The sequence below is a fragment of the Protopterus annectens genome, chromosome 9.part0 (genome assembly GCF_019279795.1).
Source record: "Protopterus annectens isolate FY-2018-M chromosome 9.part0, PAN1.0, whole genome shotgun sequence".
Taxonomy (NCBI): domain Eukaryota; kingdom Metazoa; phylum Chordata; order Ceratodontiformes; family Protopteridae; genus Protopterus; species Protopterus annectens.
The window spans coordinates 869,049,394-869,075,304 of record NC_056743.1 but is presented as its reverse complement, the minus strand read 5'-3'; the positions used below and the strand labels follow the sequence as shown (position 1 = coordinate 869,075,304).

The following is a 25,911-nucleotide window of genomic DNA, read 5'->3' as shown; positions in this document are numbered from 1 at the left end:
AGAGCTCGAGCCGATGACTTAGGCTCCGACGTCTTCGATTCCTTAGAGGACTTCGATGCCTGGTCAGAAGCATCCAAAGCCTCTTGGAAAGCCGGTTTCAATAGACCTCTGTCCATCAGTTTCCTGCGCCTATCTGTCATGACCCTCCCACTAAAAGAGTGACAGATGGAGCAATCCTCTTGTAAGTGGAGAGGGCCAAGGCAGTAGACGCAGGAACTATGGTTGTCAGTGACCGACATTTTTTGGCCACACTGACAACGCTTGAAACCAGACTTTGCCTTCTCCGACATTGTAGAATAATATACAACTCCAGAAAAACACTGAAAAAATAGTCACAATCAGGTAAATGTCAAATCCGGTATAAATTTGTCTCTATGGAAGATGTGAAGGGTGTAGGCCCCGATACAAAAATACCGAAAAATAAGGTTAACGGTACCAAAGAATTACGGAACCACAACACAATCACACTTGTTAATACAGATAATATCAACTAGAATAGAATTCTTAATAAAATACAACAAGAAAAGTTATATCTTAGCTTAGAAATTCTCGAGCTAGCTCCCAACGATGCGTATGCAGCAGCGGCAAACTAGATCTGGGGTAAAGGCAGAGGGGGATTGTGGGTATTAGATTGTCTCGAGCTTCTTCTCGATGCAGAGCTTGCAAGAGGCCGGCACGGAGCCGAGGATCGGCTCCGAACCCATGTGTAAGAACAAACGGCGAGATTGAACACTATCACATAACGGGTTTGTGAAAAGGAGAACGACGGCCCACACAACAAGAACACCTCAAACAGCGGTAACACATACTAGTTATATAAACAAATACTACTAAGCTCCTCTAAAGAGAATAAGAAAAGTTTTAACAGGTTTTACAATACTAACCACGGAGAAAAAGACAAAAAATATTACGACTTAACCTGAGCCAGTGAAACACAATCGAAATTCAGCAAAGGAGCAAATGAGATCTGGGTAACTCTCGCCAGGCAACATGGGACAGGGTATAGCCTCGAGCCAGTGGAAGCCCTCAAGGTTTAGTATTAGGCTGAGTTGGAACCTATGCTCGGTTCTGAACCCAACCGTCAAGAAAGAAGGCGAGATGGGACAACATAACATGGTCTGTTGAGGAGTAGCAAGACAAACTCCAACAGCAGCCAATGTCCTTCCATCTTGCGCACTCCTAATCAAGGTGTTTTCAAAAACGAACCATCAAAAGAGGCGTTGATGTACACCTTAAAGCAGTCTGCAAAGAAATACAATGTCATCCAAGCATGGTAATACAAAGCAATGCTGATGCCAGCCACTTGAGATGTGACATCAGCTGTGTTGGCAAGCACATGCATAGACACATTAGAGATGGACTGGACTGTGGAAAGCTGAGTCTCTGGAAACTTCTGAAAGCCCAGAGTTTGCTGTGTCTTCACTGCTGTTGAGACTTCTGACACAATGTCCCATTAAAGCATGGGCAAATGAGCTAGATAATTTAATACCCTCAGCACAAATGTGGCTGAAGCATAGGCATGCTTCCCTAAGTGGTCAAACACCCAAGACTCTCTATGCAGGTGATGGACCAAGGAACTCTCCATCAAAATGTCCTTCTTACTGGATGCCACCACCAAAAATAGCATCTATGGCAGGACTCTTACTCCAGTGTTGTCGATTCTTGGGGGGTGAAGATCTTGTCAACAAAGTGCATCCACAAGTGGAACCACTCAAGATGTGGATGGACCCATCCTGAAGGCCTCCAAAAACAGACTCCTCCAGAAAAGGGGAATGGCAGTCCAGCCCCCACAGTGGCAAAGGAGCCCCAAAAGACAGATGAAAGAGGTGCCTTTATGGCAGGATTTGGGGGACCCCCCTGCTTTCTCAAAGTCAGTCTTTAGTGTGGGACTCCTTGGGTGAATCCAGGTGCTTCCTTTTGCACTGCCTCTTACCAGACACGTACACCCTGGGGTTAGGGCAGCTTGGAGACCACCGGAGGTAAGCTGTCCTGGGGCAAACTGAAAAGAAGCCACAGGCATGAATGTGGAAGACAGGGGGGTGCCAGTCATACTGCACCATTCTCTCTCATGACAGGAGAGCATCCTCTCCACGACGTTGAAAGCAGAGGCAGAAGTGGACTGACCAGACCCAGCAGACCTAAGGTCTGAAGACTCCAAAGACACACCAGAATCCAGAGATGTTCCTCCTCCTCCTAGCCCAGAGACCAGTGCCAAACTATCAAGAGCTGAAAACCCAAGTGGGAAGGATGAACCTGAAACTAGGATCGTCGATTCAGACCAGCAGACCTCTGTCTTTATGTGTTGGCCCCCAGGTCCACCTGGCTCAGACACTGCTTGAGTGGAGGAAACCAAGGTAGGGTTCAGAGTCAAAATCAGCCAGGCCATCAGCTCCGATCAGAAGACAACGGGTTCCAAGCACCTCAGATCTGCAGGGCCCAAGGAATGAAACCAAGATACAGAAGTCAAAGCTTTGGCACGAGGACCAGGAGCCGATGGTATGAGGCCTAATTTTGTCTGTGCCTGTAAGAAGGACCACATCAATTACTCCAATTCTGAAGTCTTCACGGTCCCAACAGACCAAGATGACTACACCTAGAAGCCACTGGTGGGGGGGAAGACACTGGTCCCAAAGGCAATTGGCTCAGAGGTGTTGCAGCAGAGGCTGCCAGGGGACCTGAGGGTCTTGGGACTTTGGGATCCAGCAAGCCAGACACGAGAGAAGAAGACTCCTGCTGCTTTTTGGCTCCAAATAAAACAGGGGACCTAAGACCAGATGGAGAGTTAAGCAATCTGAGTCAGTATGCCCAAAAATCAAAGTTCTGAACGGTTATGGTCCAGTCCATCCTGCTTCTTCTGTGCAAGGATGATTGGATGTGCTCTATAGATCTCCAGAATTATAGATCTCTAGGATGCATACTATCACATCACAATAGAAAGGTAGTCCAGCAGACACCTGCACTTTCAGCTGGGAGCCAATTACTAACAATTCAGAATACTGCCCTTTGAACTCAACACAGCCCCCTGAGTGTTTACCAAATGCATGGCAGTCATAGCAGCTCACCTGAGGCGGCACCTGAGGCTAAAAGGATTCCAGGTGTTTCCCTACTTAGACGATTGGCTCCTCATTGCTCCAACAAGGCATCAACTGCTATGAGCCATGGATTACTTGCTTCAGATTTCCAACTCCCCTAGCATTACAATAAATCTTGCAAAATAAAAACTGAGCCCTGTACAAAATCTAGAATTTATAGGAACTCAGCTGGGCACCACAATCCAGGTGGCTTCACCACCTCTTCGTCACATTACGTCTCTGAGAAATCAGGTATGGTATTTACTGCCTCTTCCAGCTCTTCCAGCAAAATTAATGCTGCAGGCTCTAGGATCAATGTCTGTCGCTATTATTCTAGGTCCTCTAGCCAAGATTCTTTATTTGAATTCTCCAATTAACCTTAGTGATAAAGTGGTCCATTCTTTACCAGCCTTTGTCTGTGCCTATCAAACTCACTCCAATTTGCAAATGTCATATTCGATGGTGGACACAATCAGACGACCTATTTCTGGGCAGACCGTTCTCCACTCCACCCCACCCACAATAGTCACAGTGACCACAGATGCATCTCAATTGGGTTGGGAGGCATTACAAGGGAAAGATGGTCCAAGGCACATGGTCCAACCTGGATAACAAGCTGCATTATCAATGTCCTTAAGAGGAGTCTTTCTAATACTGCAAGCCTTTCAGGACATTCTCCTTCTGGGGACTATTGCAATCCATACGGATAATATGTCAGTAGTCTGGTACATCAAAAACAAGGAGGAACCCATTCATACCCGTTGTGCAGAGAGGCCATGAGGGTCTGGGAATGGGCGATCTCTTCAGACCGCTTTCTAGTTGCAACACATACACTGGGGAAAACCACCACGCTGGCGGACATACTCAGCAGGTCCATTCTGATTCCGCATGAGTGGTCCCTCAACCAATCAGCAGCAAACATGATTTTTAGTGGTTGGGGCCAGCCTTGCTGCAATGTCTTTGGCTGTCCCTCAACAACAAGTTCAGCAAGTATTTCACCCTGATCCTCCCCCCCCCGGGGGGAGACCCTGAGGGATGCTCTGATTCACGATTGGCCCATGAGTCTTCTCTATGCTTATCCCCCTCTACCACTGATCCCAAAGTTTCTACAGAAAGCAAGAAGGCTGAAGTACTCAGTCATACTCATTGTCCCCTTTTGGCCTTGTCAAATATGGTACCCCTTCCCTTGGTCTCACCTCAAATATGCTCCATGGATAATGGAGCTCACTCAGGATCTCCTATCTCACCCGTCAGAATTACAACATTTCAATCTCCATGCCCTCAAGCTGATCACATAGTTTCTCCACTTCCAGTGACAATCAGATAGTGCAGGCTTGCTTACCCAATCTGTGACATTATACTGGCTTCCAGAAGGCTTCCATTAAGATGGTCTACAAAAGCAAATGGAGAAGATTTTCGATATGGGCTTCTAAAGAGAACATTGACCCTTTTTCAGTGCCTTCTTCAGCCATCCTTCTTTTTCTCAGTACTTAATTTAACGAAGGAGCTAGTTTTTCTACTATCAAGCTGCAGCTAGCTGCCATATCCAATTTTCATACTGGAAATGAATCCTTATCTTTGTCAACTTCTAGGTTATGTAAAGCCTTTATGAAAGGAATTTTTCTCCTTATACCACCCCCTCCCAATCAAAGACCCCTTCTCCCCTTTGGGATCTCACATTAGTACTCCAAGGGCCGATTCAAAAATCATTTGAAACAGCAGAAAATTGTGACATGAATTATTTTCTTGGAAAATGATCTTTTTGGTAACTATTACTTTAACAAAAAGAGTTTCTGAATGACAGGCCTTAATTGCTAGGCCTCTGTACATTGTTTTCCATAAAGGTAGGGTATCTCTACAGATAAACCGTTTTCTTATGCCTAAAGTGGCCACAAAAACTAACATTAACCAATCAGTTCAATTGCCAGTCTTCTTTCCCAACTTTACTAATACTGCGGTGGTGGTGCTGCAGTAGCGTTGTCACCTCATAGCAAGACGTTGTCCCGTTCGATTCTCAGCTAGAGCGTCTTCTGTGTGGAGGCATACGTGAATGGGGCATGCCTTCATTGAAGGTTGTGCGTCAGGGCTGGTAACCCGGTATGTAAAAATCCACTACCAATCATTAGTGGACCGGAGTTCCACTGTGGCGACCCCTAACCGAAAAGCCGAAAGACACAAACAAAACTGATAAGGGTGAATATATGCTGTATCTTTTTAACATTCATAGACAACTAAGTTTTTATCTTCACAGAATAAAAAAGTGTTGGAAGTCTAATCAACTGTTTCTATCTTTCTCACCTAACCATTTAGGTCAAGCAGTTTCCAAAATTACATTGGCCAAATGGATTAATGACTATATTTCACTGATTTATGCTCAAAGAGATTTGGAATTGTCTCGTCCTCCTAGAGCCCACTCTACTAGATCTATGGCTACCTCATCGGATTTTTCTTCCAGAGCTTCAATTGATATTTGTGCTGCAGACACTTGGTCAAAGACTCAACACCTCTTTCACACATTACAAATTGGACACTGCCTCCAGAAGCACGGCTTCCTTTGGTTTGACAGTCTCCATCATTTCCTTCCTTGAAGGCCTCCCAAGAGTTACGTAACTGGGGAGTCTGACCCATCAGTGAGGAAGAATGAAAATGACAACATCAGATTTAGAAGTTATGTACTTACCATAACCTGGCATCTGTGTTCTCCATTTTCATTCTTCTTCACCTTCTCCCCCAGCCATCCCCCAGTCTGGTCACTTCTAGAAGATCTTTGGATGATCTGGGAATCCTCAGGTCCCAGGTATGAGCCTCATCCCTTCTTGTATCTGTCCTGTTTCTATACCTCTATAAGCAGTAGGGAAGCAAACAAGATCTGAGGGATTTGGGGATGGTGTAGTGCATTATGGGAAGAGGGAGGACCTCGAGACTGAGATCCAAGTATTGGAAATGTGGCCAAGTCGGATCCTAGGGTCAGATCTGTGACACATCAGTGAGAAAGAATGAAAAGGAAAACATGAGATCAGTTTTTGCCAAACTTGGGAACCTACAACAAGAAACATAACCAGAGATCCTGTAGAGATATTACAAACATTTCGGACATTTTATGAAAATTTGTATAAAGCAGAGGAATGTGGAAATAAAGCAGAAGTACAAATGAAAATATTTATGGAAGACTTAAGTATGCAAAGGTTAGAGATAGATGAGGCTCAACAATTAACAGTTAAGACAGGAGAAGCAGTTAAGACAGGAGGAAATCAGATAAAAACAGTGACATATAATCAATCTGCAGGAAAGTCTCCAGAAATAGATGGTGTTGCTGTAGAAGTCTGGAAGCTAGGAGGGAAGACAGTGATAAGGATCTGGAGGATTTTGCTTAACAGTATTTCAAAATGAAGGGAAGCACCAACATCCTAGAAAGCTGTGATGGATGTAATGGATCTATATTAAAAGCCCGAAACCACTAAACAGCGAGTGTATGTACATTGACACATAAAGGTCGATCTACATACCCAGCGAAACACTGAAACAGCGAAATCCAAAACACCGAACGAGTTCCGTCATCAGAATGCGCCACATGGGTAAGTAAAAAATAATACTACATAATTAATTTAACATGCTTTTGCAGGGGGAAAGCCCCCCTGCACCCCCACACCCCCCTAACTAAATATACCAAATCCGAGACCACATTACAGTGGGTAAAAGGATATATTTTCTTATCCCCACCATCTCGCTGCTGGCCAAGAAACACATTTGGCATTTTGGTTTTCACTGTTTCATTGTTTTGCTGCGTATGTAGATCGACCTGTATGTGTCGATGTACATATACTCTCTGTTCAGTGGTTTTGGGCTTTTAATATAGACCCGATGTAATACCTAGAGACAGTAAAGACCCATCAGACCCAGCTTCATATAGGCCCCATTTCAGTTTTAAACCATAATTATAAAGTGTTTATGTCTATAATAACTAAAAGAATTGCAGTGTTGCCAAAAGTGATAGATATAGATCAGTGTAGTTCTGTGGAGGGGAGGCAAACATTTGACAACATTAACAGAACAAAGATGATCCAGAGGGAAACGGAATGTATGAAAATGCCACTGTTGTTGGTGGGTCTTGATGCAGAGAAGGCATCTGACATAGTAAGCTGGGATTTTGTGAGTAGGGCAATGGAAGCATTTGCATTCCCTCTGACACAATAACAAGGTTACTCAAGTGGATCTGTTAGGGATCGGAGGTACAAATCAAAGTGAGAGGGTTCTTCTCTGATAACGCAGAGGATGCCCTCTCTCACCTTTGTTATTTGCATTATATTTACAGCTACTGGCAAAGAAAATGAAGGACTCGGAAATTCAATGATATAACTGGTATGGTAATTAAGAAAAGTTGGCTTTATTTGAAGATGATGTTTTGTACCTAATACAACCATAAAAGGACATCTTAGTGTTGTGGAACAGTGATTCTAAGACAGTTTAAAGTCTTTTTTTTTTTTTTTTACCGGGATATAAAATTAACGAAGACAAAACAAAAGCTACAGTTGAAAACTATGTACCCACACATGAACTGGTTCAGCAATACCCATAACACAATGTTGTGTCTTTCGGCTTTTCCCGGTTAGGGGTTGCCACAGCGGAACTCCGGTTCGCTAATGATTGGCAGTAGATTTTTATGTGCCGAGTTGCCAGCCCTGACGCACAACCTTCAACAAAGGTACGCCCATTCACGCATGTCTCCACACAGAAGACGCTCTAGCTGAGAATCGAACGGGACAAAGTCTTACTGTGAGGTGACAACGCTACCGCAGCACCACCACCGCAGTTCCAATACCCATAACACGATCAAATTAATATATGAGTATGGGTTAAAAAGGATCCTGATCCTTTCCATTCATATAGATTTCTTCAGCATCACCTTTTCTGGTAGAGTGTTTCACGTTAGCTATTCCATGAGTTTTGTATAACTTTAGTGGTCTCAACAACATGCATTCTCTGATTATACAATTATCTGCCCAACATTAAAAACTGCTAAAAATGTTTAGTTTCCTAGCATTTCTTGCAAACTGAGACAAATTATTTTAAAATGGTGAAATTTAAAAAAGAGAAAACAATGGTGGAACCTTCATGATCTCTAGCAGAGAAAACTGAAATGAAGAAATCGAAAGGTGCTGAAAGGTGTACTTTTTATCCAAAACCTAACTGATAAAAACATATTTAGCATGATGAGGTTACTACATATGAGTGTGTGTGTACAGTTGCCTCTAGATCATGTACCAGCTTGTGTAAGCTTGGACAATGACACTGCTGCATGGAAATGTATGTAATGTTAACTTCAGATTGCATACTATCTTGTGTAAGCTGATTTTGTGCACTATTTAATGCCATATTTTGGCCTTTCCTTCACTGTCATGTGTTTTAAAGCCAAGTATTTATTTCACATATTTGAACTTGACAGTAGATATAAACAGTCAGCTTGTTGAACTTTCCCAGGATATGCGATGCCACCATAAGCAGCTGAGTGGAGATCACCCACTGCCAAAACCCTCATGGCCTCCTGACAATGAGGATAAGATCGTATTCCCCCCACTTGTTGAGATAACTAATAACCTACACATTGTCCGTCTCTACCACAATCACACACCCGGGGAGGTCATCCTGAAAAGCATGCAAAGCTAGGAGGATGGCTCTCATCTCCAGAACACTGACACGAATGTGAGCCTCTTTGGAAGACCAGGACCCTCAAATTGTCCTCCATTTGAAATGCCCCCACCCCCTACCCCAGGAGAGAGGCATCTGCGATGACCATGGCCGAAGGAGAAGGAATTACAAATGGTCTCCCTTGTATTACTAATGGACACTGCAACCACCACTGAATCTGTTTGTGACATGTTCTCGTCAGACATATTGGGAAATCCAATGGATGCTTAGGAGAGACCATTGAACAGCCATAGTCCAGTGGAGGGTCCTCATGTAATATCTGTGGTGACCGTGGCCAAAGGAGAAGGAATTACACATGGTCTCCCTTGTATTACTAATGGACACTGTAACCACCACTGAATCTGCTTGTGACATGTTCTTGTCAGACATATTGGGAAATCCAATGGATGTGTTAGGACAGACCACTGAACAGCCATAGTCCATTGCAGGGTCCTCATGTGATATCTTTGGCAAGAAGGACCAGTCCTACTGACACTGCCATAGGACCCAGAAACCTTAGATGTGCGTGAGCCAGATGTTTGGGAATTGCTAGCACTGACAGGGCCTAAGCCCAAAGACTGTAAACTCTGGAGCCTGCAAGTTTGACAATTTGACTGACCGTGTGTTCAGGTGACACCTTATGAACTCCAAGATTTATACAGGTTAAAGGTTTCAATTTGGGGTAACTGACTGTGATGCCTAAGTTGCTCCATAGGTGGAACAAGGAATCCTTACCTGATTTCAATGATGCCTTTGTGGGGATGGTGAGGAGCCAATTGTCCATGTATGGGAAGACTTGAAATCCCTGCAGCCACAGCCAGGCTGCAACCACTGCCATGCACTTGGTGAACACCCACGGATGCTGTGTTGAGACCAAATGGCAGGGCCCTGAACTGACTGTGATTGGCTCCCAGCCAGAAGCGAAAGAACCTCTGGGAATGCAGATCTATCTTGAAGTGATGGTAGGCGTCCTTGAGGTCTATCGAGCACAATCAATCATCCTTCCTCAGAAGAGGTAATATGGACTGTACTGTGATGATCTGGAATTTGTTTTTTTTTGTTTTGTTTTTTTTTTGACAAACTGATTTAGTTTGCTTAAATCCAATATTGTCCTGGGGTCCTTTGTCTATTTTGATACTAAAAAGAATCTGGAATAGAATCCAGATTCTATTTGGTCTGGTGGGATTTCCTGAATGACTCGAAATGTGAGCAGCTTTTGGATCTCTGCCTCTTCATAAAGAGTCTGATGAGGTGGAACATCTAGGAGATGTCTGGGTGATAGTTTGGAACTTCTATAAAGGGAATGATATAACATCTGGATGTGACTCTCAACATCCAAGCGTCTGAGATGATTGCCTGCCAAGCTTTGGGAGACAACCAAGTTGTGGACCGGACGCGCCCCTGCATGGGCGAAGCAGTTCCAACAAATCATCAAAGGAGGTGTCATCAAGTGGGGACATGGGGGAACTCTCTCCTTCCTGGAGGTCAGTACTCTTGGTGAAAGACTTCTCCATGGAATCCAAGTGCTTCCTCTTACACATTTTCCCCAAAATCTCCCACTCTAACGAAGCTGGAGAAGAGGGGGAAGAGTAGGGTACCCTCACCAAGGGGGTAGCCTGGAGGCTGGTTGATGCAGGCTGTCTTACAGCAGACTGATGACTGACCAGAGGAACAGATGAAAACTGGGAGGGGGGTGCTGGCTGGAGACATAGGTTCATAGGTTCATACTAGGCTATCTGCCCTAGGGCATTTATAAGCCTAGCCAGAATGTGTTTGGCTTTCGCCACCCAATTTAAATTTATTTTCCTATGCCCTTTTTCGAGGTTAGTATATTGTGCCTCTGTCTAACAGTGACACAGAAGTGATCCGACCCTTCTCTCAAAAACTTGAGAAAAATTATATCCTACTTATGCTGAAGGCATTTCAAGTCGAAGTAGAACAAAGCAGTAAAAAATCCTGAAACGACACCACAGCTGAGGTTATGCAGAAAAGCAACTGGAGTGTTAAAAATAAAATGTAATTTATTCAAGGAAACAAAAACAAAAGGCCTGAGTATAATGATAAGGGCTTTCGGCGAGACTTCACCTTCATCAGATCATAATGTACAGAGATCACCATTAGTTAAAATAACAGTAGATAGCCAATCATGTTGCTGTTAGCTGGCACACCTACAAGAATTAACAAATCAAAAATAACTAGGTGTAAAATCAGGAAGTGTGATGACACAACACGCATCTAACCAGTCCTGAGTTAAGGAGAGGTTTCCAGCCTATTAATCATAACCAACAGTAAGAGATCTAAACAATATATAATCCCTTATTGAAGGCAACATGTCATAAAAACAAAATGCAAAATAGTTAAAAAGATCTGTAATCGTATTATACCAAAAGGTTGATTGTTATTCGTTCAGGTCCTAATTATGCTACAGTATTCTTGACCACAACTTATAAAAAGTTTAAATCTTCTTGGTTTGTATTTAAACTAATAGCATATTGGTTAAACAGCATGTAAAAGTTTAAGACATATAAGGCCGCTTCCTTGGCAATAGCTACCTACACTATGCCTGGTTAAAAAATCATTAACCATAACAGAAAGGGGTATCTCAATTATAATAATGAAGATAATACATCAAACAAACAGGAAACCTGTGTGTTTTGAATAAAATATAGGTTGAACTAGGTCACCTTAGTGCACTGAAAACAATACAAATATCATCAAATACAAAATAGCTGTACCAAAGTGCTTTAAATAGAATTTTATGACAAAACACATATAGTCTGCTGGGTCCCCTTTACATTACCGAACCGACACTTCACCGACACGCAGAAGACCGAGACGAAACGACCGACAAGCAAGTTGATCGAAAAGGTGATTTGCCGACAGCCGAAAGACCGACAAGGGTAACGTGTGAGCGGGACTCGGTAAGTGTGCAATAGTGACGGAGTTAGGAGCGGTCAGGTAAGTGTGCGATATTGTGGGATTTTGGGTTAGGGTGTGGGAAAGGTGAGTGTGTGGTAGTGTCGGAGTTAGGGTTCGGGTAAGGTAAGTGTGTGATAGTGACGGACTGTAGTTTAGGGACGGGTTAAGTGAGTTAGGTTTAGAGTGCGAGTAGGGTGAGTGTGCGATAGTGACAGGCTTTATGTTTTAGGGTGGGTTAAGTGAGTTAGGGTTAGGGTGCAGGTAGGTTAAGTGTGCGATAGTGACAGTCTTTAGGTGTAGGGGTGGGTTAAGTGAGTTAGGGTTAGGGTGCGGGTAGGGTAACTGTGCGGTAGTGTCGGACCTTAGGGTTAGGGTTTGGGTTAGGGTTAGTGGATATGTCATTGTGTGTCATGTGTAGTTTACGTTGTTTGTGTCGGTGTAATTGTGTTCGGTTTTGTGAGTTGTCGGTGTTGTGTGTTTTCGGTTATTTGGGGTCAGTGTTTTGTGTGTCAGTGAAGTGTCGGTTCGGTAATGTAAAGTAGACCCAGTCTGCTACAGCTCACATTCGTGGCTGCGAAGATGGAATACTTAAAATAGTGGTTCTATACAGATGTCCCATCTATGTTAAGACAAATTATAAGTGCAGCCTTCATAACGCTGAAAATCAGTAAAACTGTATAGTATGTTATTTGCATACAGATACATGGAAATTTATATTTGCCTGCATTTGCGGCTGCGGACAAAAGAATAAATATTTAATCTTTCATTCAACATGAAGTTAACACCAGAAGCCGTCCGCATTTGCAGCTACAGCCAAACAAAGTGAAATAAAAGATATAATGGCCAATCCATAAAAAGCCAATCAGCTTTCCGCTAAACTCTAACATACAAATCAATGGTGTGCATCACTGCAATCTTGGCAAGAAAAGGCAGAGTATAATCATTCCACCTCGATACCTTCTGTTTGAATGATAAGACTACTGCTGCTAAATTACTCTAAACTCTAGCATTACATTTGGTACACACTTTAATACTCATATACTTCTGTTGGTTACTCCATGTTAGACCCAAACCCGTAGGATCAGTGCCTAGGGTGGCCATAAGCCGACCAAGAGGGACAACTACTGACTTAGACTGCAAAGACTAAGACATGGCTAAATCTGCCCAGATACACCATATTGTCAGTTCTACAGGGCTACAACAGTACTGACTTCTTTGGTCCAAATACAGACTGAACATTTCCACCTCTAATATAAATACCATGGAGGACAACAGGCACCTGTCTCATAGCTCTAGACAGTAACACAGGTGTGAAAATCATTTTTTTGGTGACTGACTGCAAATATGGGGAAATCTAAAGAATTTGATATGAGTGAATAAAATTCCCATTGATAACAAATTTATTTACTGCCTTTCATAGGTACTCCCACTATAATGAATCAAATGCTTTATGAAAGTCATACTGTATTCCTACCCTTTCCTGATGTATTAGGCTACAAAACTACTAAACATTAAAAAAACTGAAGAGATCAGGACTCCCAGTGTAACCTCTCAAAGCCTGTTGGTTGTGCTGGATTAACTTTGCGAGGCATCCCCTCTAGCCTGTTGGCTTGGATCTCTGCGAATATTTTTTCCACAGTGCAGAGGAGATATATGTAGATAACTCTCTAGTATTAAAGGATACCTCCCAGTTTTAGGAAGGGAAGTTATATTAGCAGTTCTCATGGATTGTAGAAAACATATACATTTGACAGACTTTGGTGAATACAGTAGTGAGGTACTCAATGATAACTTCTCTTGAAAGACTTACAAACATCAACAGAAACTACATCACAGCCTAGAGCTTTATCCCCCTAAAGCCTATCAACAGCACAAATAGTATCTTCTAGACTGACTGGATGGTTCACTCACAGTAAGTCACAGCACTGTCTCTCATGGACATAATAGCCTGCAAAAAAGTTCTTAAGTTCTACTATAGTGGAATCCCAGAGTGCTACTTGGTGTAAAAATCTCTGAAGATCTGACCGATATCCAGAAAGAAGTAATGGGTTGCTCCTGCAGTGTTCTTAACTGCTGTGACAGTTTGTTCCATGCAGCTCTCCCTAAACTGTGCAGCTGATAGCTTTTGGGAGTGCAGATGCCTTTGCCCAAAATTTGTTTTACCCTTTTCCAACCTCTCCATTATAGCTACTTCCCTGCAACACAGTCCTCCCATTTCATTGTTTTTACTTGGGCATGCAGTGATGTATCTCTACAGCTCCTCCAGATGAACCTGTATTTGGTAGGGACCAGAATGTTCTCTATTTTTTTGTTCAATATTATGATGCTGATTATACACATACAGTCCCTGCTAGCAGTACAAAACGCTCCCATTCTCTCCACAGCTTACTAAAGCCTGCCAAAGTCAATCTTGTCTTTGCTTCTTGTTAAGACAGCACAGCTAAAAAGTTGTGTCTTACCATAAAGTTCCATCTGTGTTGTTGATCTCCACTTAACCTTGACAGTGGGTTCGGTTCCGAATCACGGAACTGACTCTGCTGTTACTCCAGCTCATGCCTTTCAAAACTCTAGAGCCTCACCTTACCCAGAATGCTCCCCTCAAAGTTACCTCAGACTGAGTTTGCACAATACAGTGACACACAGAAAAATAACAGGTAAGAGACTATATCTGGAACTGTATGGGAATAATAAACTTCTTGTTAGGATAGGTCCGTTCCACCAAGAAACTTGAAAAAGGGCAGGGGAAAGGTGGGTGGGGATGTCAAGGATAAGTGAAGATTGATAACATAGATGGAATGTTACGGTAAGACATAATTTTTTTATCTGATGTTGTCAATCTTCACATAATCCTTGACAGTGGGACATAGTCTCCAGCTACAAAAAACTTGTGAGGTCTCAAGGAAGAATATTCATGAGAACCATCAAACCAAATGATGCTTGTCCCCTACAGACCATATCCAATTTGTATTGAGTAATAAAAGTATGAGGAGATGCCCAAGTAGCTGCTGCACTTATATGATCTATAGAAGCACCGGTGCGGGAGACTGCAGAAGCGCCTATTGCTCTTATAGAATGTGCTTTTATAGGTAGTGGCAGTTGCAATTTCTGCTTGTTATAAATGAAGGTTATACAATCTTTGAGCCATTAGCCAAAGTAACCTTAGAAACTGGTTTGCCCAGAGTAGTGTGAGAAAAAGGAAACAGAACTCACACAAGATATAGCGCCAAGAAGTTTAATGCAATAAAGCTTTCAGGCTAACCACCCTTCATCAGTATAATTAAAATAAGACTTCCTTCTTTTTAAATAGGAGATACTTAACATCACATGATCCAGCCAGCCAGAAAAGGAAACAAATAGCTGATCAGATTTTCTGAATTCTCTTGTTCTGTGAAGGTAAAAACATAACTGCCTGTGAACATCCAGCATATGAAGGCAATATTCATCTCTATTTGAAAACTTGGGTAAGAATACAGGAAGTTGCATAGTTTGATTGCTATGTGTGCCAGAAACCACCTTTGGTAAAAAGGAAGGATTTATTCTCACAGCCACTCTATGGAAGATCAGGTAAGGGGGTCTGCAAGATAAAGCGTGTAATTCTGAAATTCTCCTAGCAGAGGTAACAGCAATTAAAAATAAGGTCTTCCAAGAGAAGTACTTCAGTTCGTAACTTGTTGATGGTTCAAAAAGGGAAGCAACTAAAGCTTGTAACACTAGGTTGAGGTCCCTAGGTGCAGTGGTATCCTTGATTGGATGCCTGAGCAGTACTGTCCCTTTCAGAAAGACTTTACAAAGCTTGTGGGATATTACAGCATAATTATCTAGACCATTATGAAAATTTTAAATTGCCGCTAAATGTACATGAACAGTTGAAGATTAAGTTCCTGCATCGATAAGTGATGCTAAAAATTCCAATACTTTATGAACTGGTGCAGAATATGGATCAACATTACTGTATAGTGCCCATTTTGAAAATTGTTTCCACTTGCTGTTGTATAATCGTTTAGTAGAAGGTTTGTGAGAGGCTACGACAATTTGCTGAACTGAGGCAGTGAGGGTAGCATGCCTGGCTATGATGGAAACTGGAGTAGCCATGCAGTGAACTTCAGATTGTGAAGGTTCTGGTAAATTAGTCCATCTGGATGGAACAGCAGACCTGGATCTGGGTCCAGTATCTAAGGTTTCTGAATTAGGTGAGGCCAAAGATAGGGAAATCGTATTTTGTCGAGGCCAAAAGGGTCAATGAGAATTATTCTGTTCTCCGACGTTTTGGCTTTCTTCAGAAACTGAGAAATAAGGGAAATCGGAAGAAAGGGGTAAAGTAGACAGGAGGATCAATTGTGAAGGAGAGCATCTCTTTGTGACTCCCCCATGGGGGGGGTAGAGCAAAGTAGCTGCTGCACTTTTTGTTTAGGGGGGATGCAAATAGATTGCTGCACGGCTGGCCCCACTAACGGAAAATCTTTTCCACCACCAAAGGGTTGAGAGACCAATTTATTCACAATCACGTTGGGGCTTCTCGGAATGTGCACTGCAACAAAAAAGCAGTCGGATGAAATTTCCCATTGCCATACCCTGAGTGCTTCTTGACAAAGGGGATAAGATCTAGTTCTCCCTTGCTTGCTGATGTGCCAAACAACTGACATGTTTTCTGAGTGGATTGCAATTGTTCCCGACGGGAGGACTTCTTGGAATGCTTGCAGCGTTAAGAACACTGCCCTCATCTCTAGAACATTTATACGCAAATTGACCTACAACTGGGACCAAGTGCCTTGGACTGTATTTCACAGATAATGCCCCCCCCAATCTGGGAAGCAACTGTGGTCACTGCAGCTTGGGGTACAGAAAGAACAAATGGACGGGCCTGTTATAATCTCGTTGGAATGAAGCCACCAACTCAGGTCCTTCTTGCATAAATTGGTGATCAGAACTTGATGAGACAGAGGATGGATCAAAAGCAACCATTGTGATGCTAGAAGACATTGTAGAATTCACATGTGAAACCCAGCAAGAGGAACCAGGGTGATGGGGCCGCCATAGAACATAGAGCCTGTAATAACAATCTTGCAGTCACTGTTCTGTTGTGAATGATCTGGCTGACTTGGTGTCTTATTCTCTGAAGCCTTTCTTGGGGGAGAGAAGTAATGCAGGTGTTTGTGTCTAATACTGCTTCAATTAAATATAAATGTTGAGTTGGTTTTAAATGAGATTTTTCATAGTTTACTGTGATTCCCAGTAACGAGAATGTTTGAAGGACATAGTCCATTGCCTGTAGTAATAGATGCCTGGTGGTTGCAGTAATGAGCCAATCATCTAGATAAAGAAACACCCAGAATCCTTGTAGTCTGAAGTGGGCTGCTACAACTGCCATGTATTTGTTGAACACCCTGGGAGCTGTGGTGAGACCAAAGGGCAGGGCTTTGAACTGATCATGACTGTCTCCCAAGCAGATTAGAGGAGGAAGGGATACCAACAATGGCATTCAAAACATTACCCCAAAAGTAAAGTGGACAGAAAAGGAGAGTACCAACAATGGTACAAAGAAATACCTCAAAAAGTAAGAGGTAACAATGGTAACAGAGAATAATGCAAGCGTGTTCAGAAAGAGGAGCTGGGTAGATAAGATATATAAAAAAAAAGCTGAGAGAAAAATCGAGATCAGGGACGAAAATGCATCTGGCAGTTTGAAGAGGCAAATGAGATGAGATCTGAGGCAATTTTCAGACAAGCATTCTGAGTAAGGTGAAGCTCGAGAGTTTTGGAGGTCATGAGCTAGAATAACGTCCAAGTCAGTTCCGAGATTCATAACCAAACCCACAGTCAAGGATTACATGAGGCGTAACAACATCAGATCTTTCATTTCCCTTAACCAAACTAGAACCATCTGCCTCTTACTAGCAGTACTGGCCCTTCCAGCATTTTATAAAGTGCAACCAAGTGAGTTCTGATTACACAAATTATTGCTGATGAGAGATGCGTTACTTCTCTTGCCCTATGGTACTGTCAGATGCTGCTCTCTTTTTAGCCACACTTGCATAACACACAAGTACACTGAACACACAATACAGCAACAGCAGCTAATAACTCAACTGCGTCTCAATGTGGGTGCAGAATGCCATAGTATAGTTAGGGTACTCATACCTTGTCCCCTAGTAATGTCCAAAGGCATGTACAATTACACAGAGAGAGAGAGACACACACAGACACACACACACACACACACACACACACACACACACACACACACACACACACACACACACACACACACACCATTCCTCAAATGCAGTATAACTTAAATAAACTACTACATCACATGTGCCTCACTTTTTTATAAAGTTCTCTTACCCTCAATAAGTTTTTGTTATATTAATAATATCAAAACAATCGTGATCACAGAACATTTCTATAGCCCAGTCCCAGGGAATCCACCAAATGACAGATGTTGGATCAGAGTAGCCTTTTTATGACAACAATGTACTTCTCGTCCTAACCTAGTCATGCCCTCTTTCAAACAAGTCAAATCCAACTATCTTTCCAAAAACATTTGCCAACCATTGCATCCACTATGCCTAGAAATCTTGTCCACTGCTGGAGTTAGTCACAGCATCCAGTATTTCCCTCCATTTAACTTTCTATTCTAAAACTAAAGCTTCATGAATAGGCATGCTTGGATTCAAGATTTCCATCTCTGCTCCACTTCCAAGCATAATACACACATAGGCCAGTAAAGTCTGCAAGCTGCCCTCAGCAGGACAATGGAAGCTCATTTGTCTACTCACATTATATTCAATTTAGTACTCCATTTACTGTTCTCCCCTCTCTTCACCCAGTTGTCAACCACCAAACTTGTAGAAGAAGTCAATAGTTTTGTGGCTTTATGCTTGGTGTCAAACCTGTTAAGGAGATCAAGACCCTGAACACCCCAAAATATTAGACAGTTCACAGGATAGTTTGCCCCAATAACTTTCACCCTCCTCCAGTAAATCAGACACCAGTCTAGCAGTGCCCTGTCTGCACACACAGTGATGCTGGAAAATTAAATCTGACCTTAAAACCTAAGTCCTTGAAATGTTTTGTGTCATGCAGGCGGGAATTATTTCTAATATTATGTAGTTCCACGTAGTCGAAAGCAATGCAAACATAACATTCCACCAATATGCACTGCATACCTACTTCTCTTGCACAGGAAAGGATGGCATCCCTGTTCTGATATTTTAACAATTTAATAATTAATTGTCGGGGAGAGGGGATTTATGCCCCTCTTTCCATGAATCCTATCTGCCCACTTCATATCTAGAGCTTTTCTTCAAGAGAGCTGACAAATGGTGTGCAAACTACACCAACTTCTGTCCTCCTCTTCTTTTTGGACTGCCAGTACCCAAATGTTTGACCAGCATGAGCAGTTTTTAAAATCATCTACTCTGAAAAACAATTTATGGCAGACACCAACATATCCAGCCAACATTACTGCACTGATACCAGAGTGTCATGGTTTGTGAAAATTTGCTGGGTCCCCATCTGATCAATAAGGAGATGAATTCCAGTTACTATCACAGTTCTCTTTTTATGTATTTCACATCTAGGAGGACCTCTTGGAAAATGCCCAACAAAAACTGGGTAGATGTCTATACAGGCAAAAGATCCATGGTCCCCACTTCCATACTGTAAATTCTCTGCCATGCCAGTATGACATGTGCCCAGCTGCAGCATCAAACTACACAAGGACATTCCAGTTACAATGGCAGTTCTCCCAAAAGAACAACAAAAAAGTACTTTCCAGCAGTGTCAGTTACTTGCATGCTAAGCAAAGCACCTTTGGCCAAAAAAGCAAGGGTAGAATTTGTTAAAAAATACTGTGGAGGGGACAGAGTTTATTACTTAAGTGGCCATACTCCTGTCCATTCCCAAGTGACTCCCTCCCAAAGTACATCATGTTGACTTGCATGTCACTCAGCATGGCTACCCTTTGCACATCTGACCTACTTCACACAACAGTGAGCAACTCTCAAGACAATATAAATGGGAAGATTTATTTATGCATGCCTTAGCAAGCGGTTCTTGAAAAGTAATATATGCCTCAGTTCAAGAAACATCCGCATAAACTGATTATGGATTCATATGTTAGTACTAGGCTAGCTGCCCTTGCAGGCCATTTTAAGCCTAGTCATTTCCCTGTTTTGTGCTCAAAATAATCTATCACACTTGGTTATAGATTGGCTTTACTCATCCCATGGTCATTTACTGTATATTACCCATACTGAGAGTAACTGGGATCTTACCATAGATAATTTAAGGGAATCCGTGCACAAGTTAACATATTTAGGAGCTGCCTCTGTCCATTAGTAGTGCAGGGGGCAATCCTAGGGTAAATGTTCTGTTTCTCATCTATAGATCTAAGTTGCTCTCGAATATGGACAGGAATGAACTTTGTTTTGTGTTGACAGGGAGTCTATTATAGTGCAGCTGTATCTTCTGAGAGATATACCTGTCTCTCCAAACCATTCTGTTAATGTTGCAGAAAAGGTTTAGATTCTTAGAGTATTTCTGATGGATTTACTGCACATCAGCAAATCGAATGGAATCAGCAATGGGTCAGAGGATGTCATATATGCCAGACATAGGTCACCTCTTAGTCTGTAGGATACTGAGTATAGTGATAGGGCTTTGAGTCGGTCCATGCAAGATATATCGTTCAAGCCTTGAATTCTTTTAGTAAGGTATCTCTGTATCTCTATGGGCACTCCAGTTGCTGCATGTCTCTGGACAAATATATGCCAAAGGGGGCGTTATATCAATAAGTGGCCTAATGAGGGCCGAGTAAAGGGGAGCAATGACATCCCTAGATCTAGACAGAGTTTTTTTGTTTATAAACTATGCAATATAGAACGTCTTTTTACAACAATGGACACGTGTTGGTCAAAAGTTAGGTCACCATCTACATACGTTCCCCAACTGGGTGAACTCTTACTGGCATATTGTAAATATCGTAGTTCCCTGGGGTAGATGACTTCCCAAAGGATACAATAATGCATTTTTTTGGCATTTAGTTTCAGTCCATAATTTTGGCACCAATTACTTATTTGGGACTAACCTTCCTGCAGGATGGCAAAGTCATTTGGGGATTGATCTGCAAACTTAGTCAACCAGAGCCCTTGGGTATTGTCTTTTATTTCAGAAAAGTAAATAATAAACAGGACAGGGCCCAGCACAGAACCCTAGGGAACTCCGCTGATGAATGGTCTCTTTGTGGAGGTAACTTCCCCTATTTTGATTATCTGTGTGCTATCTATGAGCCAGGTGGCAATCCAGTGAGTGTAATAGGGGTTTATTCCCAGTTTATTTAGTTTTTCTACTATGCCTGAGTTGGAAATTGTGTCAAAAGCTTTGGTCAGGTCAAGGTATGTGGTGTGGATCATTTGTCTTCATCTTTTGCTTTGGTGACCTTTCCCAAAAAAAAAAAAACCTGTTCTTGACAGATCCAAACTGAACAAACTGAGATGGGTCCAGTATGATTAATTCCATTATAAGACGTTTTGCAGCTTTGCATATGAGACTGGTCACACTTATGGGTCTATAAATGCCCGGGTCTATGGAAGGTCGTCCCTTATGCAAGGGAATGACTGTAGCAGTTCCCCATGTGCTTGGTAGAAAACCTGTACAGAGGCTGTAATTAAACAGTGTTGTTAGGGGTGTGGCTAAATCATGTTTCATGCTATTCAAGATGCATCCATGAAGAGAAATATACAGGGGTGTTTCAGCTACAGATATAAGCAGAAGGACATATTTTGTATGTACTAAACAAATGTGGACTGAATTTTCCCAGGCCTAATTGTGCTAGCCATATGAGCACAGCAGGCATAAAATGTCTGAAATAACTACACAGGTCAGATCTCTGCTCAGATGTATGAACATCTGACCCACACCAACTGACACTTCTCCACTGAGTAAGTGAACACTGGCATACCCTCATCGGAAAGTATGGTAATTTGTGCCATGAGCAATATCATTCGTACAGACAGAATAAGTAAAAGGGGTTGGGAGGTTGCCATACTATTTAAAAATCACCTCATACTAGAACAACTAGACATCTCAACCCCTGACCTCAAAAATGTAGAGCTCACCCTCGCTAAATTAAAATTAAGCCCCAAAAATATATCAACATTATAGGCTGCTATATCCCTCGGGCAACAATATTACCATCATGGAAAACATACTAGAATGGATATCTAACTCCCTACCCCAAGAAAACAACCTACTAGGGGACCTTAATATAGATTGGTTCAACTTCTCCAGTCAAAACCCACTCTCCCACTTTAACCTACATGGATTAACCCAAATTACTACATCTCCAACTAGAACTGACAAAAGAACCAAACATCAATCCAGACTGAACTGGATACTTGTATCCCATCCTTCCCTCATATCCCTAGCTGGATGTCTGCCTGACACCCTCAGCGATCACCTACCAACATTTCTACTAAGTTGTAAAACGCCCCAAATAACCCAGGTAACAGTATGAGAAATTAGAAATAAAAATAACTTTAAAATGGACCTAAAAAGCTGTAACTGAGCCCCCCTTGAAAAAATTAGCACTCGACAATGCAGTCTCATACTTTAATGCAACCTTCATAAATATACTTAATCACCATGCCCCCCCCCCCAAACCACTAGGATTAAAACTAAATATGCTCCCTGGCTAACTAAAGGCACAAAAGCATTACTCAAAAAAAGGAACAAAGTCTGGACACAATTTTATAAGAGTAAAACACAAACAGACAAACAAAACTACCTTGAACTACGCAACAAGGGCAAAAAAATGTATTAAACAGATAAAATCTCCTACTACCAAAATATTAAAAATAAATATTCAAATAACCCCAAAAAATCTGGGCAGCAATCAACTCTGTCTTACGACCAGGGAAATCTTCCACCCCCAATCCAAAAACAGTAAACAACCATAACAATATCCCCATACAATTCAATAAGTTCTTTACAGAAACTATCCAAGCTCTTGCAAATAACCAAACTAGCTTTAATAACCCCACTCCAACAAAATCATCTTCTCCACATGAATCAAAAAGCTATGGCCTCACACTTTAACTTTCATTCAGTATCAATCAAGACCATACAAAAACTTCTCCAAAAACTCAAACCGACCACCCAAGCCACCGACAAGCAAATATCTACAACTGGCCGCTGAAGCTATAGCCTGTACTGTCACTATCCTAATTAACAGATCCATCTCCAAGTGTACAATACCCCACTTACGGAAAATATCCCATACAATACCACTTCATAAAGGGGGAGACTCTTTTGAACTCAATAACTATCGGCCCACAGCTATAGTATCCCCCTTATCAAAAATCCTTGAGAGGGTAATTCACACATAATTGATGGAATATCTCCAAGAAAACAAACTACTATCCATACAGCAACATGGCTTTAGACCCTTCCATAGTATTACCACTGCACTTACATCATTCACTAACACCATTAATAATCACAGAAATAATGAACTGCTCTTATCTGCTACATTCTTAGATTTATCCAAAGCTTTTGACAAGGTCAACCACCCAAAACTCTTACATGGAATCTCTTCCCTAAACCTCAGTACCTCTTCTATTTCTTGGTATCTGGGAGGCAGCAAGCAGTAAAATGACAAAAAACAAATATCTTCCTTGCTACCTGTTTCCCTAGGGGTCCCCCAAGGCTCCATCTTAGGTCCATTACTATTCACCCTGTTCACTAACCAACTTCCATCCACTGCACCTAAGACCTCCATAGTGCCATATGCAGATGATACCAATATAATATGCGCAGCCCCCACGATAGATCACCTTCTCTCCCAAACACAAGACTGCTTCTCTCTCGCTAGCCAAAACTTGGATCACCAACCAACAGCTCATTCTTAACCCATCCAAAACAAAATTACTCCTCTTTAGCTCACAAAGATCCCTACCCCCCACAGACAACTTCACAATCTCCTCCAACAGCAATACCACTATTAACCCTACCAACCACACCAAGCTGCTAGGTGTGGAAATAGACAATCACATTACATTTGACCTACACATTGCCCAAACTATAAAGAAAGTTCATAAAAAACTCGACTACTCTATCGTAACAAACACTTTCTCTTAAATCACTCCAAAATAACAATAGCTAGAACACACCTACTATCTACCTTACTCTATATGCCTCCCCTATTCTCACTAACCTGCGTAAAACTGATCTAAACAAACTCAAATCTTGCTAGAATAAGATAGCTAGATTTGCTACAGGCTCATCCTATATAACACATCACTGAGAATGTCTCAACAAGCTTAACTGGTTAGAGCTCCAACTCATACTTCAAACCAATCAACTTTCACTAGCCCACAAAATATTACACCACTCAGATAAAATCCCAGCTCTACAACACCCACGTCACTCTCACACCACTACAAGAACCTTAAGCTCTAGCAACCAAAATCATCTTCAGGTCACCAAATTTAACAATGAGGCAGGAAAATCCATCTATAGCCACTCTGTCTCTAAACTCTAGAACTCCCTTCTTGCCCACATAACATCCAACAACTCCACCACTCAGTTTAGGAAACTTGTTAAAATTCACTTTAGGAACAACAGGCTATGCTCCTGTCTCATCCCTGTACAATACTCTAGAATACTGCTAATCTCACAGTTGGTCTAGTAACTACTGAAGTGAACTCTATGCATGCTTGTCATACTTAGGAATGTGATATGTACAGTCTTACCTGTTGTTTTCAATAATCACTCAGAGTGTGCACTAAATGCTGTCCTTTAGTTCACAATGTTAGTCTGCCTGAATGTATGTCACAAGTAATGCCTGAAAATGTTAATGCATTAGTTGGAGCTTTTCTCCCAGGGCCTCCGCTGAAAATGGACCTGTATCCAGTCGGACTCTCCCGGTTAACAAATGGAAAATAAAATAAATAAACAATGGTAACATAAGGATCTGCATACTTAAGAGTAACTTAGATTAGTCTTTAAAAAGCATATGAGGAATAGTAATGTCATTTTTATCTCAGCTGTAATTCCTATCTCAACTATTTCTGGAGCTTCCAGTTATACATTTTACATACAACATGGAGAAGGTGTCAAAAATAGAATACTGATGCACAATCTCATTTCTTCTGCAAATGTTTTTAAAGCAATACACAAAGTGAGGATATTACAATTAAAAAAAAAACTATATACATATATATATATATATATATATATATATATATATACATATACACACACACACACGCATACACACACACCTTTTTAGTTTTTATATACTGTATGCCATCCAATCTTTCCATTTTGTTTGCAGAAACAAATCTTCAGACAGAGCATACTTTGTGGTAAAGCCGTGTTATTTTCTGCTAATGCCTATGTATTGTTTGTGATAGAAGAGATTCCTCCATGTTTCATAAACTCAGGAAAACACAGTTCAACTTCTTTTTATTCATCAAAGACTCAGATGAAAAACAGGTTCTCTAAGCAAATAATGAACATGTAGATTATGAATGCTTTTAAGAACTGACTGAAATGGTACAAATTGCATTTTGGTTCCTGTTCTTCTGTAATGTGCCTGTATTTCAAAGAAAATAACCCAAAGAAAAGACTGGTATGTGGAAATCAAGAAAAATGTTCTTTATTCCTTTGGGATTTTTACAAGATCCAGTGATGGCAGAAGAAAAGTAAAATGCAAGACGGCAAGTAAGTCCAACTATAGCACCAATAAAAAGTAAACTAGTTTCTTTGTAAGCTAAAGTAAATAAATAATTACCTTAGCCTTTGGAGTTAATAATTAAAGTTGTTTTCTGATATTACTGGAAACTTACCTCTTTAGGAACTTCTGATATTCCTGATCCCTTTTCTTTTGGAGATCTTCCAGTTCTGATATGCTGAAGATTCTTTTTAACTGCACAGCTGAAGCTAAGTGAAAAACTGGCTTTGACAGTGGAATATTTACAGGCATTTCTTCATTTTCACATCTGCAGACATTCTTTGCAAGCAACCTAAAAGGATATATGTATCACATGTTTTATGCACTGAAATTCAGCTGTCCGACTGTATATTTTGAAGACATTTCAGTATCTACTGACTTTGGTTGGTATACGGTACAGATTCAATATTCATTTTTGTATTACAAGTTCTTATAAAAATTAAAAGCTAAAGTAGCTGTCTGTATTATTTATGCTTTGAAGCACATCCGTGTTGTGAG

At 41.5% G+C, this 25,911-nt stretch overlaps 1 protein-coding gene across 3 annotated transcripts in view; it reads right to left on the bottom strand.

Moving 5' to 3' along the window:
• Positions 1-25,911, bottom strand: part of B4GALNT1 (beta-1,4-N-acetyl-galactosaminyltransferase 1) — a 2,012,712-nt gene that overhangs the window by 1,381,495 nt on the left and 605,306 nt on the right. For all 3 annotated transcript variants that reach the window (XM_044083592.1, XM_044083594.1, XM_044083595.1), the window contains exon 3: positions 25,529-25,705. In XM_044083592.1, coding sequence (XP_043939527.1) covers positions 25,529-25,705 — 177 coding nt within the window. The remainder of the gene's footprint in view (positions 1-25,528; positions 25,706-25,911) is intronic.